At 40.2% G+C, this 24,078-nt stretch overlaps 1 protein-coding gene across 11 annotated transcripts in view; it reads left to right on the forward strand.

The window, feature by feature from the left end:
- adgrl2b.1 (adhesion G protein-coupled receptor L2b, tandem duplicate 1) overlaps positions 1-24,078 on the forward strand; it is an 82,553-nt gene that overhangs the window by 25,326 nt on the left and 33,149 nt on the right. For 10 of the 11 annotated variants that reach the window (XM_075483265.1, XM_075483267.1, XM_075483266.1 and 7 more), the window contains exons 3-5: positions 8,546-8,759; positions 13,269-13,378; positions 17,612-18,412. In XM_075483265.1, the coding sequence (XP_075339380.1) occupies positions 8,546-8,759; positions 13,269-13,378; positions 17,612-18,412 (1,125 nt within the window). Of the gene's footprint in view, positions 1-8,545; positions 8,760-13,268; positions 13,379-17,611; positions 18,413-24,078 lie in introns of those variants that run through there. The other variant, XM_075483269.1, reaches the window with a different exon arrangement.

Here is a 24,078-nt window from a genome sequence, read left to right on the forward strand (position 1 = left end):
ATTTGCTGTTTTAGTAATCTCCTCAGGCTGAGAGTCTGTGCCACAGAGCATGACCACACATTTTTTTGTCAAGGAATTAAATGTCACCTCAGGGCGGGTCACCTGCAAACAAAAGGCCACCAGCCGATTTGCAGGTATAAACAGTCTCAGATAAGGAAGCCCTCTCCTGCCGTGCAGGAAATTGAATAAGTACAGAGCAAGAGAAAAAGTCAGCGAAACAGCCAAGCACAAAGAACGTTTTTGTTTGCCTTACGCTATCGGTATTGACCTCTTGTAGCATATACCCTCATTGAGTGTGCACGGCACAATGGTCTCATCGAAGATGAGAAGCAGGAAGCTGTCTGTCATCTAGATCTCCCCATCTGGGCATCTCTTATCAGTGCTCCTGTTTTCTGCTCGCATTGACCGGAATGCTGGTGGAAGGGAATGGAGCAAGGTCATCGCGCTCAAGTCAATCAAAGTGGTCAGTGTTGCAGAGATAGCAGGGGGTTATTGCCCAGGAATGTGTGTTTTTTTTTTCATCGACTTTTGTGGTAAATCTCTCTAAGACTCCAAACAGAACTGCAGAAAAGTGCACAAAGGGTGTCGGCCAGTGCAGTATTTATGTGCCGATCCACCAGCTATAAAATGTAAAGATGACAGGAGAAAGGGCATATGATCAAAAGCATGTCAGCAGAAAAGATTGTTTCCGATGTTTACGTCACCAGATTTCTAACAAGCTGAGGTCAAAGCACGGGGTAAGACTTTATAAGATGCCCCTGAAGCAGATGGAGTGAAAGGTTTTGCTCAATGACGGTGCTGGGGCTTGAACACTCAACCTTCTCATCAGTACCCACATGGTGTTTTTAACACCTCACTCCAATGTGTTCCTAATGAAATGAGTCATTGTCGCCCTTTTGGATATAAAATCCAAACACAAAATTACCAAACAATTAACCTGTATATATTTCTGTGTCTTTCTAAACACTGTAATCGCTCTTGTTTGTTGAGAGTATGCATACATCAGCTTAAATGTCCTGAAAATGGACACAAGTGCAAGCACACGCTAGTGTGAATGACACATTTTTTAAATTGGGTTGTTGCAGAGTCTGGAAAAGGGCTCCCGCGGGATGAACACTGTGAGCAGCAGCTCAGGGTGTGTCCTGAAGACATTTTTGATAAAAATCACTTGTTTATCTGAGTCAGAACAGCCTTTGCCTTGATTGCATTAAGAGCTGTATTTTAATGTGCAGAGAAATGTACATTCGATTAAAAACATGCCAAAATAGAAGAAGCATAACAAAATAACTACAAATGTTTTTGCACAAACATAAGCCACAAAAACTCCTTGGGATGAAACATATAAACGGAATTTCATGAATGAATTTTAAAATTGCACAGCTCATTTACTTAAATACAAATACATTTACCAATTGTCTGAAGACAGAAAAATCCCAAACTAGACCAGTGGAAATGATAGTTTTACTGTGTCTGTGTCTGCATCTGCTGTCAAGATTACGGCCTGTGTTTCTTATCAGAGTTGTCTTTTCATTATCATCTCAAGGCCCTGATCTTTCCTTCTAGTCGTCATTGTAGTGGCTCATTATTCATGTAATCCATGTTCCAGTTGCAGCTTCTCCTGACACCCTGTCTGTACTCTGTACAGGCAGGCCTGGGTGAAAGGACGAGGGGGAACTCTGTCCCAGCAAACAAGAACAGGAACACACGTGATGGAGACTAAACCCCATCCTCCTCCCCTTTCTCTGCTTCATCCTCCTCTGTCTTCCTCTCTATCCCCAGGGAGGCACCTGACTTATTCAGAGATGTTTCTTGTGTGGAAAATCCAGCTGAGGTTTAAGTACAAGGGTAAAATATGGGCTTCAAGGGGAGTTAGGCATCACTCAGGGTAGATCAAACCTGTGAAACTATAACCCTGCTGCACTCGGGAGAGTTGCTTTAACTCTCCTCTTTCCGTGTGTTTCATCAACTTCTCTGAAGAGATGCAACAATATGTTAGATATTGAAAAATCAATGCACTAATTCTGTCATAGTGGCTCTCTCCTGAGAGCGTAAAAAGGTTTTTCATCTTCCAAGCAAAACATTTGTTTCTTTTAAATGTTTAGCCTCTGTGACACTTGTTTGTATTTTTATGAAAAGCTGTTTTCTCAGTAGATTATGAGTAGGTGTCAATTTATGCTCTCCTTAATTCCACTAATGTGTCCATGGACCAAACAAAGCAAGATATCACCAGATAGTAACATCTTCAGCAGAATTATGCCTGTCATGACTAATAATAAGCGTCGACCCCCTCTGCATTTAGAGGATTATATGTATTAGTAACGCAGCCTTTCCTTGTTTTCTTTGATGTGTGCCCACAGGGTCAGGGATCATACTATCAATCAAAGGATATGGGAAAAAATATAGATTTTTGCAGCCATATTAAGTCACAGTTATTATAGCCTCTACTTTATGATAATATTTTTTTAAGTTTATGATCCCGTGGGAGACATTTTTCATCTCCAGTCTTCTGCAGCTGAGCGGTCTGTTGGGGCCAAAATAATCCACCATGTCCACTCTGAATCACTTGCGGCAAAACCTAAACATTTTTTTATCTGTTGTGTAATCCCAGAGAATGATCTCTGCAACATCAGAATAAGGTCATTAGAGGTTCTATAAAGGAGGTTGAAAGGTTGGAAGTGCGTATTTTTCAGTGATGGAAAAGGGATTTGTCATATAAACTTCTGTTTTAAAGACATCTCTGAAACACATTTCTCTTAGTCTAACAGATACATGTCTTCCAACCTAAACAGAACCACAGGCTGCTTGTCTCAGATATTAGAGATGATCATATCAGTGTTACTGAAGTAACATTGGTAAGCATTTCCACTTTCAAAAAGAGCCACAAAGCCCTAGTTAGTCCTAGGATTTAGCTGCTGGCAACCTCAGTTTGTGACCTCTGTGGGACCTTTATTTTAGTCTCTTTGCTCTGGTTTGTATCTGGACATTTTCACTTGCTGTTTACTTTCTCTGTGAATTGATTTTTTTTTTATGGAGTTGGATTATTTTTGATACAGCTGACAGTGCTGTGGTATAATTTGCAGTACTTCTGCCAACATTTTTGTTGACATCCTTGTTCTTTTTACCAAAATATCAATATCACTAGAAAATCCATTCTCCAGCTATTGCAAGTCAGACACTGATGTGAAGGTTTTTTTCACATTCATCTGTTTGCAGTCACGATTACAGCGACATGGCATGAACACGGCTCATTTGTTGACCATTTGTGGAGTCTTTTTTTTGGCTCTGCAACCTCACAGAAATAACAAGATTACAGGAAATAGTCCTAAAACCCTTAAATCTTCAAATTGTAATTTTCTTGTATGGATTAAACAAACAATACATAGTACCAGTCAAAAGTTTGAACATTAGAATTAATTACTTTTGAGTTGTTCTGTTTATTGCTCTATTCTTTGAGTTATTCAGAGTTTGTTAGCTTTGGACTGAGCAAATCCCGCATTATCAGGATTACGATCTTTCTGTTAATTAAGCTAAATAGCTGAACATTTTAGAGCAGTTAGTTAACTTAATTTAAAGCCAAGTCACAAATTTACCAGAAAGACAAGAAGGTGGTATCAATACTCTTATCTAATGGTAATTATGTGTAGTTTTTTAGTCTGGAAATCTAGTATCAACATGTGTTGTTTTGGCTTATCAGTGCTTCCTCCATCATTAAAATGAGCTTGAATGGGATCTTCTTAATAACCACATAATGAGAATAAATAACCAGGTTGTAAAATACAAAATTTTATGTTTAAGATATCACTGCTCACCTAAGAGAGAAAATATTAAATGCCTCCATCTGGTGTGATAACATCTATCTTTCTATAAATGAACCCACCTAAAGGAGTCAAGTGGCAGGATCCGTCATGCTTAACCTCAGCAGTATGACGAATCCTTCTCTTTAAACCCTCTCAACAAATCATATGTCAACACTGAATATGTAATTCCATCCAATACTTTTTTTTATTTAAGAAAGCATTAAGAGAATGAATTGGAGAAAAGGTAGTGCTCTTGAACGCAAATTGTGGCTTTAGAGTTTGAACCTGTGACACTGAATTCATGTCTTACCAAAGAGGAAAGTGATATGACTCAGAGTGCTTCATCTAACCACAAATGTACTCGGTACTCTATTGCAAGTTGCTATTTTAGAATTCTTATATGGGAATCAAGAGTGTCTGATAGCGGTCGTCTGGGAAAGACGGTTGTAGCTCTGGGGTTTGTGGTCTTGTCTGACACTGTCTTTAGAAACAATTCCCAGCAAGGTGGACCAGATCGGGGACTAAAGTGTCATGGGAAATGGTGCCATATGTCCAACTTGATTTTCAGTGTTTCACCGCATTTTGACAGTTGAAATGAAATATGAGCTGTTGAGGCTTAGTGAGGACTTCTTGGGGTATTGTTGTATTTGAAAAGCAGGTGTTACTTTGTGAATCCCAAATCTCCTTTCTAATCTCCCACCTCTCTCCTGTGTGCTTCTCACATCTGATGGGTGGTCATGCTCTGCATCTCTGAACATTTTGAGCTGCATACTTGGATGCCTTACAATTAAAATATGTGAAAACAGACTTTCTTTTGTTATTTTTTGCAGTATTAGCTCCATAAAATTTGCTTTGTCAGTTTGTCAAATGTCTTTAAATGTACTTTATCAGTTTAGAGACATTTGCATAGACAGAGAAGAGTACATGTTTTGATTAACAGTTTAAGTGCAATGGTCCCTTGAGTTTTCGTATTTTAAACTTTTTTTTTTTTTTGTCTCCTTGGCTCCTGAAAAGGTTTCACTCAACAATTGAGAGCAGAGAGGCTTGAAAATTAAGCAAAACGTTGATGAGGTATTGTTCCATAATGTTAAGAGATCATTTTTGCTTTTGAAACCTGTTGTATGACCACTACGTCACTCTGGATATTGGATTATGGAGGCATCTTCCCCTGTCGGAGAAAAAGCTTGACTCTAAGATTTGCTCTTTCTTCCAAAGTTGTTGGCTACCAGTAGTTTTTGGAATAAAACAACATAAAAAGACAAACAATCTTGAAGTACTCCTGCTGTGACCACGGTGGGGGCCCTCTTATTTGACTAAAGGCTACACTCTCCTTTATGCTTCAGAAGAAAGCATCCCTGTCAAACCGAAACCCAGAACAATGGGGGCCAGCCTCGGGGAAACAGGACCATTTGCATGCAGCTGTTTGCCGTTTCCAGGACCACAAAAGCCAATCAAAGGAACCTTAATGGGGGGTGACAAGCATCAAGCAACGCCTTTGCTCTTTGTCTGTGCCAGCCCTCGTCACTCTCTCTAACTTCCAAAAAATGGTCCACTTTTTTTTTGCTTTTTTGATCAGACATTCCTCCAGTTTTTCCTCCCGCCCTCCTACGTCGTGCTGTGCAGTTTGAAGGGTTAAAGGTTGGTCATGACTGCGCTCTTGAAAGCTGACATACAAAGAAGCAAAGATGAACCTAAACACCTAAACTAAACTGCAGCTTGCAGTCGCCAAATGGCAAATGGCACTATCTCAGCACCAAACCTCCATTATCTCGTAGTTTAATCTCCAGCGTTTTAAATGCACCCATCTGAGCCACAGTGCCACTTCCAATTTCAAGGGTGTTGATAGAAAACAAAATATGTATTATGAGGAGGATTGTCGCCAGTGAATTATAGGCTGTCAAGTGGAGAAAAAAAAAAACTCCCAGAATGCAACATATTGAGCTGCAGTCTTGGCCTTGCTTTGCTCTCTCGAGCTCAATAGACGGCTTAACAGGCAGGTCAGGGGGAGGAATCTGAAAAGCTACTTTCCGTGCAGTCACTCACTGACCAGAATGCATGATAAGGCCTCATGTCAACAAGGGCAGGAATGGGGATCAGAGCCAATTATCGCCAAGTTAAAGTAGTTACCATGGTGACTTGACTAGATGGTCTAAATTAAGCTTACACGTTCCTTCACTGATTTTGTAATTTTATGTCAAACTGAGGAACTGATGCAGCAAGAGCGTCATGTTTGTGTGAGTTTGTGTTATGGATTTTGTCCTACAGTTTTCTTGACACCATTTTCCCTGCAGCTGGGGGCCTTCTGTCGCAATCTTCAACCTCTGCAGAGTTGAACAGTCAAACAAAGCACGAAGCATGAGATGAAAAGTTTTTCATGCCTTCCTAAGACACCCTACACACACAAACATTCTTTCCTTCTTTTCAAAATCTCTTAAAACTTGAAACTTAAACCAAGGAAATCGACACAGAAGAATATACACATCCAGAAACCTTTGTTGTCTCAAGGTTTTTCCTTCATAACTGTTTAAAAAGAGATCTCAAGCAACAACTAGGCAGCCAAATATATATTCCCCTGAATTCAGCTTAAAATAATTTTGTTTAAACTTAGTATATTTTTAATCTATAGACAGGTTGACAAGACAGTCATTAATGAGACCAAGACTATCCACATTTGGAGCTGAAGTAATTTGTTCTTTAAGCCGCCAGCACAGTCTAGATACTCCCCTAATTGATGTAGTGTTAGCTTATGACCAGAGAAATCTATACGGGCAAGGTAGGAGGAGGCCAGGAAGACACAAGCCTAATCAATTACTGGGCTTCTGTTGACAACAGCATGCCATCATCCCATAGTGCTCTGATAGATGGGCAGAGCCGCCACTGGACAGTCAGAGAGATAGAATTAGAAAAGGCCAATGGTGTGTCTGTCCATGGAAGGGTTTTAGCTGAAAGACAGTACCTTTGCTCAAAAATTTAAAACCCCATGAGATGCATTCTTTCTGTCTGTTCTCCGTAGCTGCCGTGATAAACCCGTCACTCCTCCCATGAGGAATGGCAGGCAGGACAATCATTAGTCTTCGCAGTAAACCCGTCGACTTCTCTCTGTGTTTTATCATCTGCCATTCTGGACAGGTTTTCTGAAAGGTTTGGATAATTGTCCTGGTTATTGGGAAAGATGGAGTGACCCTACAGCCCCTCACTTATGGCTAGGCTAAACTGACGTCTTCTAATGAGGTGATAAACAGTCCAGCTAAGCAGAATTCACTGGCCATTAGATGGATCATGGTTTTATAATGAAATGTCTAATGGCCAAATGCCAGAGAATTTATACCATTAGTATCATATTTTGTTCTGCTGCTACCTCTACAAAGCTGTGCTGAAGTTTCTGCTAATATGCAATGACTTTAACATTATGTACTTAACAGTAAATGTGTTACAGATGTCATTTTGCTCTTATTTCCTGGTGTGGCATGTGTAGACTTGGAATATCATTATAACCGAGCTGGACGCAGCAGACTGAAATGACTAGCAGACATATTGGTCGGGTTTTAAGGGTAGGAATTTCAAGCTGGAATCACTTCAACTTTGAGCAGTTCAAACAATGCTAATTGCGTCAGCCCCTGACTGTCAAAAGTGTGTGGATAATTAGAGTGAGGGGGCAAAATGAACCCGGGGTGGTAAGTGTTAGTACATGACAATGCTCAGAAGCCAATGGGGGCATGGAAAAGGTAACATGCTGAAAGGAGGGCTAATTAGGAGAGAGCAGTGCAGAAAATACAAATGGTAGCTGCTCCCCCAGGGGCCCACCAGTGCTGAAAACAACGGCCATTATTGACGGTTCACGCGGAGCTCTGCTTGCTCTTCTTTAATGGAGCACATTTCCATGTTCTACTTAGATTTTTTGTAATTGTTTTCTCAGAATTGAAGACAGTTAGTTTTTTCTAGTTATGATAGTTTTAACCCCAGTTAATGGATTTTTCCATCTTCCGTCTTTTTTTTTTATTTTTTCCCTCTCTTTGCAAATCATCATATACTGTATGTGGTTCCACTTTATTTATAACAAGACATTTCATTACTTGCAAAAAAGAAAATAAGGAATACTAACCTGTTCCAGTGTAATTTGCTGAAAGGGGGCACTGATGTAAGTGAAATAGCTCATTTTCTTCCAAAGTAGAGCTATTTGGCTGCGCTCCCACCTGCTCTGCTCCATCTATAGATTATTCCTCCTGTGTGGACTCCAGACTGTCCCCTATTCGATCGTCGGCACTGTAAAATGGATTATATTGCACTCCATTCTGCTGGGATTCTACCTTCTTTTGCAGAGCAAATAAAGCAAGAGAAACAAATGAGGGGACTGTAAAAAAACCTGTTCTCAGTCCAAATAGATTTGGCTGTGGTGTTGGATGCTCTACATAGGTGGAGACCATCCTGCGGCCTTCTTTTTTCTTTTTTTTTTGCTCAGGAATTTATTAGATTACCACTGTTCTCCATTGAGTCAAAAAATTTGACAGCCCTGACCACAGAGGGATGGGGAAATGAATTGTTTCGTCTTTCCCCATTCCTGGTTCGCATGTAATGATCCGTCTGTTTAAAACTGTGGTAAACATTGGACCACTGCTGCCTATTTATTTTGTGCCAGCAGATTTTTACAGCGTAATGTGCGGTCTTATTGTATTAAAGCAGTGAACCCCCTACCTATTAATTTTGTGATGCACTATACTCTGTCTTTGTGTGCGTCTCCCCCCTGTCAGGGTTCAGCCGGGCGGCCTTGCCTTTTGGGCTGGTCAGGAGAGAGCTCTCGTGTGAAGGATATGCAATTGATCTCCGCTGCCCGGGGAGTGATGTCATTATGATCGAGACGGCCAACTATGGCCGGACTGACGACAAGATCTGTGATGCTGACCCATTCCAGATGGAAAACGTCAACTGCTACCTCCCTGATGCCTACAAGATTATATCACAAAGGTAAAGTGCTGGGGAGAGGAGGGATCTTATTTCACACAAACATAAACAGAAGCTGTGTTGGAAAAGTATGGTGCTCCCTTTTTTCTCGAATGTTACTACTGCTCACAGAAAAACTGTTTAAAAGAGCCCATTACATGCTCATTTAGGAGTTAATTTAGGTATATACAAACACAAATGGATATGACTTGATGTTCAGAAACACACTATTTTTCCTTGTATTTATCTGAAATACTGTTTTACCTCCAGTCTCTAAGGCTCCACCTTCTAAAGGCTCCATCTGCACTGATTGGTCAGCTGACTGATTACAAATGTCATAGACCAACACAACTACTCATTCTTCACTTGAGGCATGCCAAACTAACAATTAGAAAGGCACCATGGAAATATGTTACGTTGTTATGTTACGATGATGTCATCATGTAACAGATGAAAAGCCTGAACAATAAATGAGGCGTTTCATGTTATTCAAGAGCAGTGTTGTCCTCATGAGAGAGTAAGTCCCACTAGTAAGGGGTTTGGGCTTCGGAGCCATTTTGATTGTTTATATGCACTAAATACTATATAAGAAACTGAAAGAAGGTATAATATGTATAGACAGTTGAATGTGTACTGGCAAAATAGCATCATCTTATACCTTTCAAATTCTGGTTATTCCATAATGCATAAGTTTTTGTTGGTGACATTTGAAATATAAAGAAAGCAGAAAGTGACATCCATGCAGCAGAGCTATTCTCATCAACTGCGTGTTGTTGCTTCTGTTTGAGTCATAATCAGTGTAGGTCAAAAAGAGACCGCAAGTCACATGAACACCCTCTTAATTCCCTATCTAGAAGACTTCGCTTGCTTTGTTCAAACACTTGTATTTCATTGAAGTGGCTTTGCCTCAGGTAGTGAGCAATGCCCATCATCATGCCTTTTATCCTGGTTACCCTCTCACAGGATGCTGCCTCGCTGTCAAACGACATCACAGCAACACTTCAGCACAACTGCTGCTAACCCCTAGAGGTGTGTGTATTTTTAAAGGGCACTAGATGAACTATTCATAAATAGTAACCAGCTCAGTTCACTTTCTAATGCACTGCTCTGTCTTAACCCACCCCCTTTTAGAGCTGGCTTCTGAGCATCATTGCCCACCATGTCAGACTTGTGGGATTTTCCCTGCTTCGTTCTCTTCTGTATTTACTCCTATGAGATGCAACTCTGCTGAGGAGTTTCATGAATACATCAAGTCCCGCTGTCTTTCTAAAATTATACCATAGTCCTAGAAAAGTCATACAATAACATGCTGCTGACAGCGTCCGTGCCCTTTGGTTTAACTGCAAACTGCTACACATCTGTTGACAAGTTAGACTCACACCCACAGGACCTGCACTTTAAACTTATCTCCACTGGAGATTCCCAGGAGGCAGTGTGTACAGCAAAGGCTTTGTGAAGAGCCTGCCCCACAAGCCCATAACCAGAATTATTGTAATCATTCAGTTCAGAGGAAATGGGCTACTGACCATAATTAAAGTTGACATGATAACCAGGGATGTTAAATCACTCACATATTTTTTTTGAGACCGTGATCAGTCCTAGGTTGATGGCCAGCAAACAAGAGCAAGGGTATTTAAACTCGATCACAATACCCTGTCAATGCTGTCAAGATTAACAAAAGGCAACAGCTCCACAAACAGATGAACAAACACATTAAAGAAGACTTGGGAGATGGAAAACAGTTGGAAGTCTGCTGCACGAGTGGCAGTTATGTTGGTTTGGAAATTGCGACAGAAAGTATAAATCAGCAGCCTGTTTTTCACTACAGAAACAACTAGACAGGAATCAAATGGCTTGATTTTCTACAAAGGCTACATCAAAGGATTTTGTCAAGAACAGTGTTTGGTTTGTGACAAAAAAAGTGTCTAGATAAAAGATGTGTGAGGGGGAGTGATGGAACCTTAGGTTTGTGGACCCTGTTTAATATGCAGGTGAGCAGTCCCTTCGAGATGCACTGTGAATGAACGGTGTGTTCGACCTTTCTCCTTGCCTGCTTTTTTCCCTCCACCTCTCAACCAGTGCAGGTATAAAAACTATTCACACACCAAAAATATATTCCTAATAGGCTTGCATTTCTCCCTCCCATTACCTTATTTCAATGGCCACCTCTTCACTGACCCTTTAAAACTAACAGCATAAATCTTTTATCTAGTCAAAGGTGCAGTTCTCTGATAGAGAGTGAGCAGAATTCAAACACTTCCCTGCCATGATATTGTGCTCAGTGCGGTAAAGATCACATGCAGTGATTAGCTGTCGTTAAAAACAGACTGTCAGAATGCTTAGCAACAACACCCCCCCCTCCAACACAGGTGCATCGAAAAATTACAGTAGAACAAAGTGCTGCAGTGGATTCTTATAACTTGAAATGAATTAGCAGTAGTGGAAAAGGTATTCAGATCCTTACATTAGGTATTGCACACTAATCAATATTTAGCACTTACAAATAACCAAATGGTAGAATATGCAAGGTTTGCTCTTGTAGTGGTGGACCCACTGAGAATTATCTCCCAAGTTGTAAAATCGTCTTTTAACACGTTGCTTTGGTTTTTCAGCAAGCCTGAATCTTTTGATTAGGTCTCACGGCTCACATCAAACTAAGTGTATACAATCTGTGAAGCAGCAGTACACACATTTTTAGAACCTGAATTTTTTTTTTTTAATTGACGCTTTTTTTTTTTTAATGATTTGCAAATCAATGCATTCTGTTTTTATTTACATTTTACCCAACTTCCCAGCCTTTTTTGAACGCGTGTTGTTCTACAATGGGCACATGGATAGACATTAATGTTTCCCACTGCAGTTGGTAGAGCCTCAAAAAAAACGCGAATAGTTGAGTAAATGCTTATCAAGTCTGCAGAAATGTGACTCCAAATGAGCCCCCTCCTTAAAAGCACAATTTTTGCAGGAAGTGAAAAAAATAACATTATGGACACTTTAAGACAGTGTTGTATTAAATGTTGTATGTTGTATTGATCTGTGTGTGCACGATTGCATTGCTGCTAGTAGTGGTTAAGTACTTTGCTTATTCATTTTTCTGCATTGCATAGTTCAACCGATAGCATTTCTTATTTTAAATGGGCTAATAGTCTTTATGGTATTTTCTTAAACGACAGCCATCATAGTACTTGCTCATTATAACCCATATGATAAGTTGAAAAACAGTACGTCACATATATTTCAAAACATACAGAAAAAGTAGTTTCCAGCCTTCGGAGCTGTTGTCAGTCAGACTTTAAAAACGCTCAATGCTGAATGAGGTGGAATATCTCTGGGTGCATTTGAGCTGATTCAGTCATCCTCACCTCCTGTCAGTCAGTTCACGTTTCAAGACAGTGACCCTTCTTCCTCGCAGCACCTCTCTCCTGAGGATTCGCTGCAATGAAGCCAGAAAAGTATTTCTCGTAAGTGCAGCTGGCATCATGTTCATCACTGAAGTTTAAACCATCACTGATGCTCTAAGTTGAACAAACTTTTCTCCCCTTTCATTGACACCCAGTGTTTAATAATTCATTAGTTTCAAGTGGAGGGTGCTGCTTAGCAAATGCACATGAACTGGTAATTCAAGTTTTATGCTCATTAATGCACGTACATTTGACTTTTCTTAATTCATTATTTTAGCATCCTGCGACAACAATGATTGTATCTGGTTTTTGTGCAGCCCTGGAAAGTGTCAAGGGGTCTTGACTCTCTAATGCTAAAGAGAGTCCAACTTCTATGTCCAACTTGCATCTCTGCTTCTGACCTTCTGAAATATTTATCTAAAGCTTTCAATTTGTTGAATATTTCTATTTTTGTGCCCTTTTTTTCTGCTGACGTCATTCTCAATCCTTCTGCCTCGAGAGAGCTTGATTGGAGTGGAGCCAATTTCACCCTACCCAGTATTTACACAAACTCTGTCCACTGCTGCCCCCCCCCTGCCTCCTAACTTGAACTTCTCAGCACCCACAAACACGTGCCAAGGCACACACACAGGCTGTCTTTGCAATTCACACATCAGACTGTTAATTCACTGAGGGACACCATATCATACTGGAAGGCAAATAACCTTTCACAGAGATGACACATTCTTGTCTTGTTTGGGGCGGACATGCAGAGGAGCTGCTCTGTTATACTTGAGGCCACCCAGTCCAGTCGACTGCATGTCTCTGCCACCTGTCGTGTTTGTTTTAATGAATGTCCTTTTTTTCAATAGCGGTATGAAGACAGTAATTCCTAACATGCCTTTGCTGCTCTCTCTCTCTCTGTCATTCATCCCGTCACCTTCATTTATTCACCTTAAATGCTTTCATTCCTCTCTCTGTTTGCCAAGGTTTAAACTATAATGCATAAGTGGCAGTGCTGCCTGGGATTTCATCAGTGTCAATGTGGCTGTAACAATGAACTTTTCCCTCTGTGTTATTAATGTTGTCTCTGCGGAGAACCCGTGCTGTGGGTAGTCATGATGAAATCTCTGGTCAATCTTTTTTTTTCTAGGTGCAACAACCGTACGCAGTGTGTGGTTGTCACTGGCTCTGATGTCTTTCCTGATCCATGCCCTGGCACCTACAAGTACTTAGAGGTCCAGTATGAGTGTGTTCCCTATAGTAAGTATCGCCATCCAAATCTCATACTGAAATCTTTTTGTGTGATGTTAAAGTATCTGATGTGACTGCAGCTTATCTTTGTAGGAAAGTATACCGTTTGCAGTGAACAATTCAACTTGTTTTTCTTTTTCATACAAGATTGCATTAGCGAAATGATAATCTTTTCCATCTTTTAAGGGTTCAATTCCCCAGTTACAAAAGCATATTTTCTCAATTACTTCTACTGGAATCTAGTCATGCGCATGGTTTAATGATTTCATTTGCGTTTTTTATATTGAGACATTTGTCTTTAGTCTGGGGTTACATTTAGCATTCTGGAACCTGGCTGGTAAAAAACTGAAATGGTTGGATACCAAGACAAACACTTGGCTAATTAAACTTATTATCCCTACTTCTTCTTAGGTAGAAAAAAATTCAGGTAATATTCTTCTCATTTTTAGCCAGTCATGCTCTCCTAATGTCAGTGGCCAGAGACTGAGACTTTCTGAGACTGTAAACCACCTACAAAACTGAACCAGTTGTGGAAGTGTTTTAAACTTTGTCGTAGTTGACAAACTGCTGCCTAATGGGTATGTCTTTCCATGGTATTGATCTAATCCACCAGCTATCAAGATAGCAATACCCAAAAGTGGTTCCCAAATTAGTTCACAATCCAGTATGTATATTTAACATATTTTGTCCATGATAGTTAGTTAGATTTTATTATTTCACTAGAATGGTTAATGGAAATTAAATAATGATTAAATTATTATTGATATTCACTTATTGGTTTTTGCCCCCTTTTTTGTATTTCCAGTGCAACTTAACATGGAATTGGGATTTTGACATAGTGACAACTTAGCTCTGTTTGACCAATCAGCTGTTTGCCATCTCTACGCTGACATGAAAGAACAATCATGGTTTCAAATTGAGGAAAATTCCTAAAGGCCGCTCCCCACCAACTGCACATGGTCAAAGTGACAAGTTTTGTTTTTGACGTCCTCCTCAATGTTTAGTTTCTCATTAGCGAGCAGCAGACCTTTTTCTATTACAGCCTTGCGTAATGTACAGTAGCCGATACTGCAACCTTCTGAGGTCACCACACAGCCTACTTTATAAGTTCCAAGCCATTTATGGAGACATGCCTATTTTTGCATTTAATTGAATCTTTTTTTATCTCATTTTATTGAAAAAGTTCACATTAACTTCACTTGATTGAAGCACGGCTACTTTAGGCAGCAGAGTATCACTGATGGGAGATTTGCTTGACTTAATAGATTTTCCAACAGCAAGATTAAACTTTTGGCTGCTGTCAGTGTAATGTGTTTTCTGCAACAGTGGAAGCTTCACACTGTAGCATATATCAGCATGTCAAACTCATCAGCTTAAGCTCTGTGATGTCCACATTCATGTCTTCTCAGCTTGTTGTGAATATTATCTGGCCACGTCATATACTATATGTCAGAAAATATGCCGTTTTTTGGTTTAGTTTTAGTTTTTGTGACAAATAAAATCTTTAATAAAAACCAGTAATTTTTTTTTTAGGTTCAATTACTAAAGCCAAACCAAATACGATTCAAAAAGGAATTCCAAATGATTTAAGTTGTACTTGAGGATTTCATTCTGGATTTGGATGCAGTACATATTGCTCTTGATGTGTCCTGTCCGTGTCTATGTAAGATTCCTGCATAAACAGCCGTAAATGCAATTTTGGTTTATCGTTTATCGACAATCTGCAGACTTTACTGTGATCAGTTTACATTGCAATCATTTTCTACTGAACAAATAGCCCTCCTTCAAAAAGACTAAAAAAAAAAAAAAAAAACACATTCTCTCATATTTGTGTATTAGTAGAAATGTCAGAGGTAGATTATTCCACACCTGGACAAATAAAAATGATCTATCTATTTTACTTGACATCATTACGCGTGAGGGGAAAATGTGTTTGTGAACTGACCTTTGAAATGGTTCTCATAGCATTAACATGATATTAAAACGAATGTTTTCTGTTAAATTAGTGCAGAGCATTCTCTAATTTTCTGTGGAAGCAGTCAGAGTAAATAGCTTAGAATTGTAAGATAATTCTGCATCTTTTCTCAAATGAAAACTCTCAGAGTCATAGATCATCTCCAGTCTTCCAGTGGTTTAATTAAATGTACTGCAGAGTCAGTTAAATTAAGCACTATTTTAAAGTTAATCTACCTTAAAAGGGTGCTTTAGAGTAGTTTATAAATGCAGCTCAAGACCTCATTCCTGCCTGTGAAAGTACTCAGTATTTAAATTGATGAACTGTAAACATTTTCAGAAATATTCACTCTTCTTTTCTTCTTCTTTCAAACAGACCTCCCTTTCACCTCCTGCCCCCCCCCCCCGAACTAACCTCTTTGCTCTCATTTTTTTTAACTTCCAATCTTTCACGTCGTGTCTCTGGCCTCTCCCCCCTCCGCCCTGTATATGCAGCTGCATCAGTCCACTAAAGAAACTCCATATTAGGCCGACTATCTATCATTCATCTCATGTGCCGTTGCTCTTGTTGGCTCATTTAAGAGTCGGGTCTGTAACATTAGCACCACGTCATGTTTTACGTGTGTGGCCCAGCATGTTTGGAGTTGAGTTTTGATTTGTGTTTAGAAAGTTTGAACAAATTCCACCTCAAGACATGCCAAAAATCATTTCTGTGCTTTTTTTCTAAAAAATGTTATCCATCTAAATATGACCAGGACTTTGAATCTTTTTTTCCTCCTGCCACTTAGGGGAAGCATTCTTAGAGGAATTTATTCTGCTTTTACACTGGTCAGTGTATTATTTTGTTGCCAGATAAAGATGGTAAGAAGGAAAGTTTAATGCACTGGAAAGCATGGCACATAGCTTTTCTCTTGACATAACTTGTCTGCTTTTATATCCTAGGATGAGAAGCTGTTTTGCTAACAGACACCTTTTTCCCCCCCTCCAGCTCTTCCTCCAAGCATCCCTGCGGTTCATTTCATGGTCATACCCTCCTACTAATTCTCTTTCTTTGTACCTGCTAATTGACTCATGATAACCTTTTTCTCCCTTTTGCACTCTTTTTTGCTTTCTTTTCCAATGCCTGAAATAGAAGTGGAGCAAAAAGGTAAATGAGTGGTCTGGTCCTTCCCTCCCCCTCCTTCGGCTCCTTGTTCTGTGGTGTTGAGTACAGCTCCCTTCACAACCCCCCTCTCCCCTCCTGATTGCCTCTCCTGTCAAATGCTATACCCTTAGGAGGATTGTTTGCACCCATGGAATCCAAATGATTTGCAGAACAGAATTTCAAATGACAACCACGGTCAGAAAAGTTAGATGTTCTGTGCAATATGAAAGAAAACACCAACTGTTCAGCCTTGATTCATTCCTGGGACCCTCCCTTAGCAATATAACCCTTGAATAAAGACTAGTTGTGTATATACTCTATTTGGCTTAATCTCAGTTTGCTTGGCCCAACTTCTGCTGCACTCATAGCACGTGATGTGAAATAGCAGTGATGGCTGAGTGAGTTTGGCACCGACTAGAAAAAAGCTTTAAAAGAGCACAAAAAATCACTGTGTCCCTTTTTATCCAGAACTAATTCATTTAAATGGGAACCTTGCCATGGCCTCCCTCACCCATCAGTGGTTACTCTTGTCTTTCACCAGAGAAGTAGTGAAAATCCTTTTCCACTGTTGTTCTATTCCCCAACCTCCACTTTCATTTTACCTCTGCTTTGCTGCCGCCACCACCATTGACAACCTGTTGTTCACTCTTGTCACAAGATGTGAAGTCTGTTTCCTTTTATCATTTTATTTTCTGACCTCAGTCATGTCAGTATGCATGTGCAATGTGTCCATATACCCAGCTGTCCATGTGGCATTTGACATTAGAAACAGGCTGGTATTTGATAAAAAACACTGTGAACTCTACTTTGTTCATTTCCCATGTCTTCCATTTGCAGGATTTCTCAATTTTTTGTTCATGTTATTTTTTTTGTCCCTGTTACGGTGAGGCAGCAGACCTTTGAGATGCAAATAACCACATATTTTTCATTCTGAATAATCACTGACACAAACATTTGTTCCATTTTTTCCCTAATCATTAGTACAAAAGCACTAGTCAAAAGCTTCCTCCAAATTCACAGTCCTTGACTTTTTTGTCCTGCACTTGAATCGCACAACAGCGAAAATTATACCTTTCAAATGTGTAATGTGTGTTTTTAATATTTTGCCTTGTTGTACTTTGTTTTGCTCTCCTCTTTTTCACTAGTTTTCATTTGTCCCGGGACTCTGAAGGGAGTAGGAGACGCCACCTTTCTGTTTGAGGCCGAGCAGCAAGCTGGGTCGTGGTGCAAAGACCCGCTTCAAGCTGGAGACAAAGTTTTCTTCATGCCCTGGACACCCTACCGCACGGACACCCTCATTGAGTACGCCTCGCTGGAAGACTTCAAAAATGGTCGCCAGACGACCACCTATAAACTGCCGCATCGTGTGGATGGAACAGGCTTTGTGGCCTATGATGGTGCTATCTTCTTTAACAAGGAACGCACCCGCAACATTGTTAAGTTTGATCTGCGCACACGCATCAAAAGTGGTGAGGCTATTGTAAACAATGCCAACTATCACGACACCTCACCTTACCGATGGGGTGGCAAGACAGACATTGACCTTGCGGTAGATGAGAGGGGATTGTGGGTAATCTATGCCACAGAGCAGAACAATGGGCGCATAGTCGTGAGCCAGCTCAACCCATACACGCTCCGCTTTGAGGCCACCTGGGACACAGCGTACGACAAGCGCTCGGCTTCCAATGCCTTTATGGTGTGCGGCGTGTTGCACGTAGTGCGCTCGACCTATGAGGAGAATGAGAGCGAGACAAGCCGAAGCCAAATCGATTACATCTACAACACCAAGCTGAGCCAGGGCGAGTACACTGACATCCTCTTCCCCAACCAGTACCAGTACATCACGGCTGTGGATTACAACCCCAGGGACAACCAGCTGTACGTGTGGAATAACTTTTACACCTTGCGCTACGACCTGGACTTTGGGCCGCCAGATCCTGCTGAAGGTGAGAGCTTCTTCATGTTCGTAGTTGTCCATTGTATTTGTGTAAGTCCTCTATTGTTTGGCTGCAGCGTGGGATTTCACAGATGGGTGCCTTCTAATCTTGGATGCATTTCAGGTGTGATAAAGAAAAGAGGGTTTTGTTATTCTCGTTTAAAGGCCTCATTTGCCGACAGAAATGACAGATTCACCTTGGAATGAGGAATAGCTCCCTGCAGGGTCGCACCACTGAAAAAAACCCAACCTCTTTATTACCATTAGGGAAGCTGAGGCATTGAATCCAGCTGATGCTTGGAGCCCATCAAATTCTTCCATCTCAGGCCTTATCCAAAACCATAATGAACACTGCCCTTCTGAACTTCCCGCTCATGCTGGGAACATGTCTGAGAAGTATTGTGCACAGTATGACAGAGGTTATCCTCTCCTCCCTACCTTAGGATTTTCAAGTTGTGTTGCCATGGTTACCTCTTCAACTTGACTGAAGCCTTTTTTTTTTTTTGTAGCAGACGAGGAGATAATCTGCAACCTATTGTGGGCTAATATTTTTCAAAGGCTGAAATGTGTTAGCTATGGACCACATGGTGCGTCTGTGCCGGAGAATGGCTGGAAAGAGACATCTATTACCGAGAAGAATCATGTCAGGCAGTTAACGGGCTTAAATTAATCTGTGAAGTGCTGAGAGGTGGCATACGTGTCATCAGACAGGGACATTACATCAGGCTGATAATGGTTTTAATTACCTGACAGCAGCCAATTTATCCCATACAGCTCAAATCAGTCTCTTGTATGAAGTGGGGGAACAAGAATCTTGACCCGACTCAATGATACGTTAGAGGCTCAGGTTGCAACCCCCGCCCCGCCCCCCCGAACATTGGTCCAGACTAGGTTATGATTTTTAACATGTAGATATTCAGGAGGGGTTTCTAAGGGGGGAAATCTGATTCTTGACCTGCGCTCTTGATGGGAAGGGGGTGATGTTTCAATGGAGGCTGTGTGCTCCTGAACTCTGGCCTCTTGTCAGCACTTCTGTTTGTTTTCCTGCTGTTCCCTGGAATCTCCCCCACCACGATAACTCGACACCCGGGGGGGGGGGTGCCGAGTTTGTGTCTGTTTAGCCAAAAAACCAATGCCTCAATTGAGAGTATGTTAGAGGAGATACAAAAATACAAAAACTCTATTGAGTTTGCCATGCATGCAAACTACTAGCTCAACTGCTCATGTCCTGATGTATGTAAATGTAATTAACAAGTAAATTATCATAATTACTTTTCTTGTCTTTGGAGAGTTTCAGGGAGAGGAGGGAAGTAGCCGTCACAGAGCATTTTCAACGGAGGGTTTAATGTCCTCTCTCTGCCACTGTAATGTCTCAGTAATCATAAATGCCACATTGGCTTGGTTTAGCCACTTGCTGCAGCTGATCATAGTTGTTGATTTCGCTCATTACTCTAATAGGTGGTATCCTAGCACTTTTTCTGCCATTGGGATCCAATCAGAAATGCATCTTTCCTTGAACAACTTGTCACTGTGGATCATTAAGTCTGTTTTACGAGAGCTTTTTGAAATGTGTGCTCAAGAAGAAGGGATCTCAAGAAACCAGTGCCAGTAGTGGCAGCCACGGCATGCCAGGCTCTGTGCATGGCACTTGAAAATAATTGGTTCTTGTTTATTAGTTGTTTTTTCTGAGATACACCTTTAACTTTTTTACTGTGTAGCTATTAGGATTTATTGCTGCCCATGGTATGTTGTTGAATTAAACAACCTATTCTCTAGGGTGATCTAATGGTGCTGAAATGATGTCTCACTCTCCGAGACTGAGGGACACTTGAAGCGTAAAGGAAATTAATTGTGCCCATTAAGATTCATCGACCACAGAGGGAAGTTACCGCGAACCCCAGTGCATCTTCTCTCCATTTTAGAACTAACAGCAATCGGTGTCTGTGTCCTTTTCTGTCATAAGCATCAACCTTGTCTGCTCACACTACAGAGGCCCTAAATGGCAACAGGATTACGAGTTCATATTAAGTGAGTTTTGGCAAAGTGATCACAGCAGAAAATAATTGACCTTAGCCACTTGTCTGTTCCTTTACCTCGCAGAGAGTGTATATAACACATTGGCTTGATTAATTCTGGCCCCGTTTGGAGTGCTTAGCTTGGATCATTCCCCATATTGATCTTTCTGCTTATTGTTTAAAACATTTCACAAAGACTTAACGAAAACGCCTGTGCTTTGCAAATGCACTGTGAAGGCAAACCGATACTGAGAGTTCACCTTTTCAGGTGTCCACCTAACAGAAGCAAATGCCAATAAGAAAATTCACATCTGAGTGGTTGGTGTTACCAAACTTAGAGGGACAGCGGTAATTTATTCTCTGTAACACGAAAAGACATTAACTGATTTCTATACCAGTAATTGCACGGGTGAATTTCCCACTAACCAGGAGAGAAAGGAGAAAATGAATTTGTCTTTGAGGTAGCATTGATTTGAGACCTTAAAGAGGAGAGGTGTAATAGTGATGGTTTTGTCTCTGAAATGCTTAGCCACTTGGAGTAATCTGGGGGCAATAAATGAGTTAAACAGTAAAAAAAAAAAAAAAAATATACATATATATATATATATATATATATATATATATATATTATTTTGTATGTTGCATTCTACACTTCACAAAGTTGTGTTGTTTGTTTGTCTTGCTTTGTTTTGTTTTTTTTGGCCACTTTGTGTCTAAACTCAGCTTAGCATCTGACTGTGCTTTCCTATGCTTTTGTGTCCCTGTACGACGCCTCCAGGAGAGCCTTCAACATTCATAGATATATCATGCACTAAGCTGGTGTTCCACTTTCTGAAGCATGATGTTTAGCAACAGAAATCTGAGGTAAAGGAGTCAGGGGATTTGGTAGAGCTCTAATTGTTTTGCTTGCTGGATCATGGCAAGGAACTGTTTTTTAGTGGACCTGAAAGCTATACATGACAGAGACTTTGGAAGTGTTTTTGCTCTGGGTATATTTTTGCCTCCACATATATCTTCCTGTCTGCATGGATGTTTCTTTATTGTGAGCTGCTTTGCCATCTCTTTGAGACGTGTCTAGTTGCGACTGTGCTGTGCCTGCTGCTCCACAGTATTCAGTTTCAGGCCTCATAAATTACGCCACACAGACACAAGATATGCCGGGCAGAGCTTTTCTTGTCTATTGCACTTTAAAAAAAAAACAAGTGTCAATAAAGATGTCAGCTCTGCAACTATTTCATAACAACTGTTTTTCATTTTTCAGGGATAATGACACATTCTTTAACATCAAATTAAAGAACACACATGAATTGTCTTGTGGCTCTTTACCTTCCAAGCTCCTGTCACGTAAGCCTGAATCAAGCAGAACAGCATGAGCTCATATAAACAGCCTGATGTAAAATTCATGTCTTGTGGGATTTGTTGCTCTTTCATTAATTATCAGCGAGGTAAGGTAAAGAGGCAGAAGACCAAATGTAGCTTAGCTTTTATCCTCTAAGACAGCCTTGTTATTGAGTCAAGCTAAATCAAGCCACACATGGATTTATGAAGAGCCACAAACACATACTTTACATGGAATCGCATCATGTCTCACTCATCTGTGCTAAGCAGAGCAACTGCTGGGGGTAGCTTTATATTTACCACACCATACACCGTGTATTTACTTTGTTATGTCCAAGGAGGGAGGAACAGCAGGGAGACGACAGGACGTTTTCTCATCATTTCATGTGGTTTCAAACTGATAATGATAATTTCCTGTCAGCTGCATGGGTCTGTTTATTAGTTAACTGAGAGGATTAACCTTGTAAGTGATTAATCTTCAAAACTGAAACCAATTAAAATAGCTTAATTTCACTGCAAGTTGTCATTCCTCTTCCCTTAATAGCAAGTATTAAGCAGCTTATGATCCATTCATTCGGGACAGGTAGAAAGTTTTGCGTAATTTGTAACTGTGTAATTTGAATTTAAAAAAAAATCTATTAGTGGAGTAGTGTGAGCTATAAAAGCAAGGACAAACAGAATTTGCAGACCTCTCATCATCTGATTAGGGTCTAATGTTTTGTCATCTTCCTCTCAGATGAATGAATGACTCAAGGGGGCTATAAAGTGATGAAACTAATTCAGCTTCATTCCCAGTGTTTCGATTGATGATCTCGCAGGATGATTTTCCTTCCCCTTAGCTCTGTGTTAATTTACACACTCTGTGTTGACACTGGTCACAGTCATTTTTCAAGTGCTCAATCTCAAACTCTCCCATTATTTACAAGAGGTATTATTTGCCATATGGTAACAGTATGCCTTTGGTGTCACATTTCCCATAAAGAGTGACTTCATTGCCTCTTGAGAGAAATGGTCGCTAATTGGTGCAGCCTCTCTTGGAAGAGTGCTATCAGAGGACACGAAGCCCTTACTGGAGGGGAATTCGTTCTTTGCAATCAAAAGAAAATTGTAGCATGGTTCTGAGGCATCAAAATAAGCCTGCAGAAGCTCTGCCATGTGAGCACTTTTCTTTATACAGTGTAGATCAGATGTGTTGCATGTCTGATGCTTTTGAAGTTACCAGCACTCTGGTTTTAAACTCAAGGCATCGTGACTACAAATATCCACGAAGATTGTATCATGTCTTTGATTAAGAGTGCCCATCTTAATTAAAGCGAGATGAAAGCACAAATGAGAGAGAAAATGACCACGTATCCAATAGCATGTAAAAAAATATGTTCAGATGCTGCTGTAATTTAGGGTTGTCGGAGATTAATAATTATTTGAAATGTGTGTGAGAAAAGCTACTCTTTTTGATACTGAAATTATTTTCTGACATTTTGCAGTTACAAAGCTAAAACAATCCCTGCTTCCAGCTTCTATAATTTGAAGATTTGCTACTTTTTCCCCGTTTTTGATATCGTAAAATCTAATCTTAGACTCTGGTAAACTGTGATAGATTTTTTTAGAATGATTTTTTTTCTTATATTTAATTGAAACAGTTGTCAACAGAACAATATTTACTTATTTGCAGACCAAAAAATAAACAACAACAACAGCAGATGCACCGTTATCTACAATTTTTCTTTTCACTGATGGGTCAAATGATGAGTCAAATCAGTAATTAGTCGAACTGCAGGAACAAATCACAGCAATGAATTTGAATAACTTAAAATGCAGCGTTGTCAATAAAACAATGATAGCTTTGTAGGTTATTAAATAACAAGTTAACATTCAGGGACGTCTGGGTTTCTCTGCTCGACCCGATCCCCAGACAAGCGGAAGATGATGGATGGATGGAAGTTAACATGCAAAACGATGCTGATCTGCTTTAGTTAGACTGCCATGCTGCTCAGATTGGTGAAGAGGAGTATATAAAGGAAGCATTTCTTTTGCAACCACTCCACTGAAAAGAGTTCAAATAAAATAAGTTTAATAATCCCAAAGAAACCAAGCTTTGAAGAAAATCGAGAACAAGTTTAAGTTGAAACACTTCAGTCCAAGTAGGAAGCTAATTGACCAAATATATAATCAGGGGCCGGAAAGAGGGAGTTGATTAAAAGCTCAGACAACTATCTGATGTTGTTTTTTTTTTCAGATAATCTGTATCATCATTTTTCTTCACACATTTACAATCAAATACATTTCTTTTGAAGTGACTTACTAAGATGCTTCTTTTTTTTTT

The sequence above is a fragment of the Odontesthes bonariensis genome, chromosome 14 (assembly GCF_027942865.1).
Source record: "Odontesthes bonariensis isolate fOdoBon6 chromosome 14, fOdoBon6.hap1, whole genome shotgun sequence".
Taxonomy (NCBI): domain Eukaryota; kingdom Metazoa; phylum Chordata; class Actinopteri; order Atheriniformes; family Atherinopsidae; genus Odontesthes; species Odontesthes bonariensis.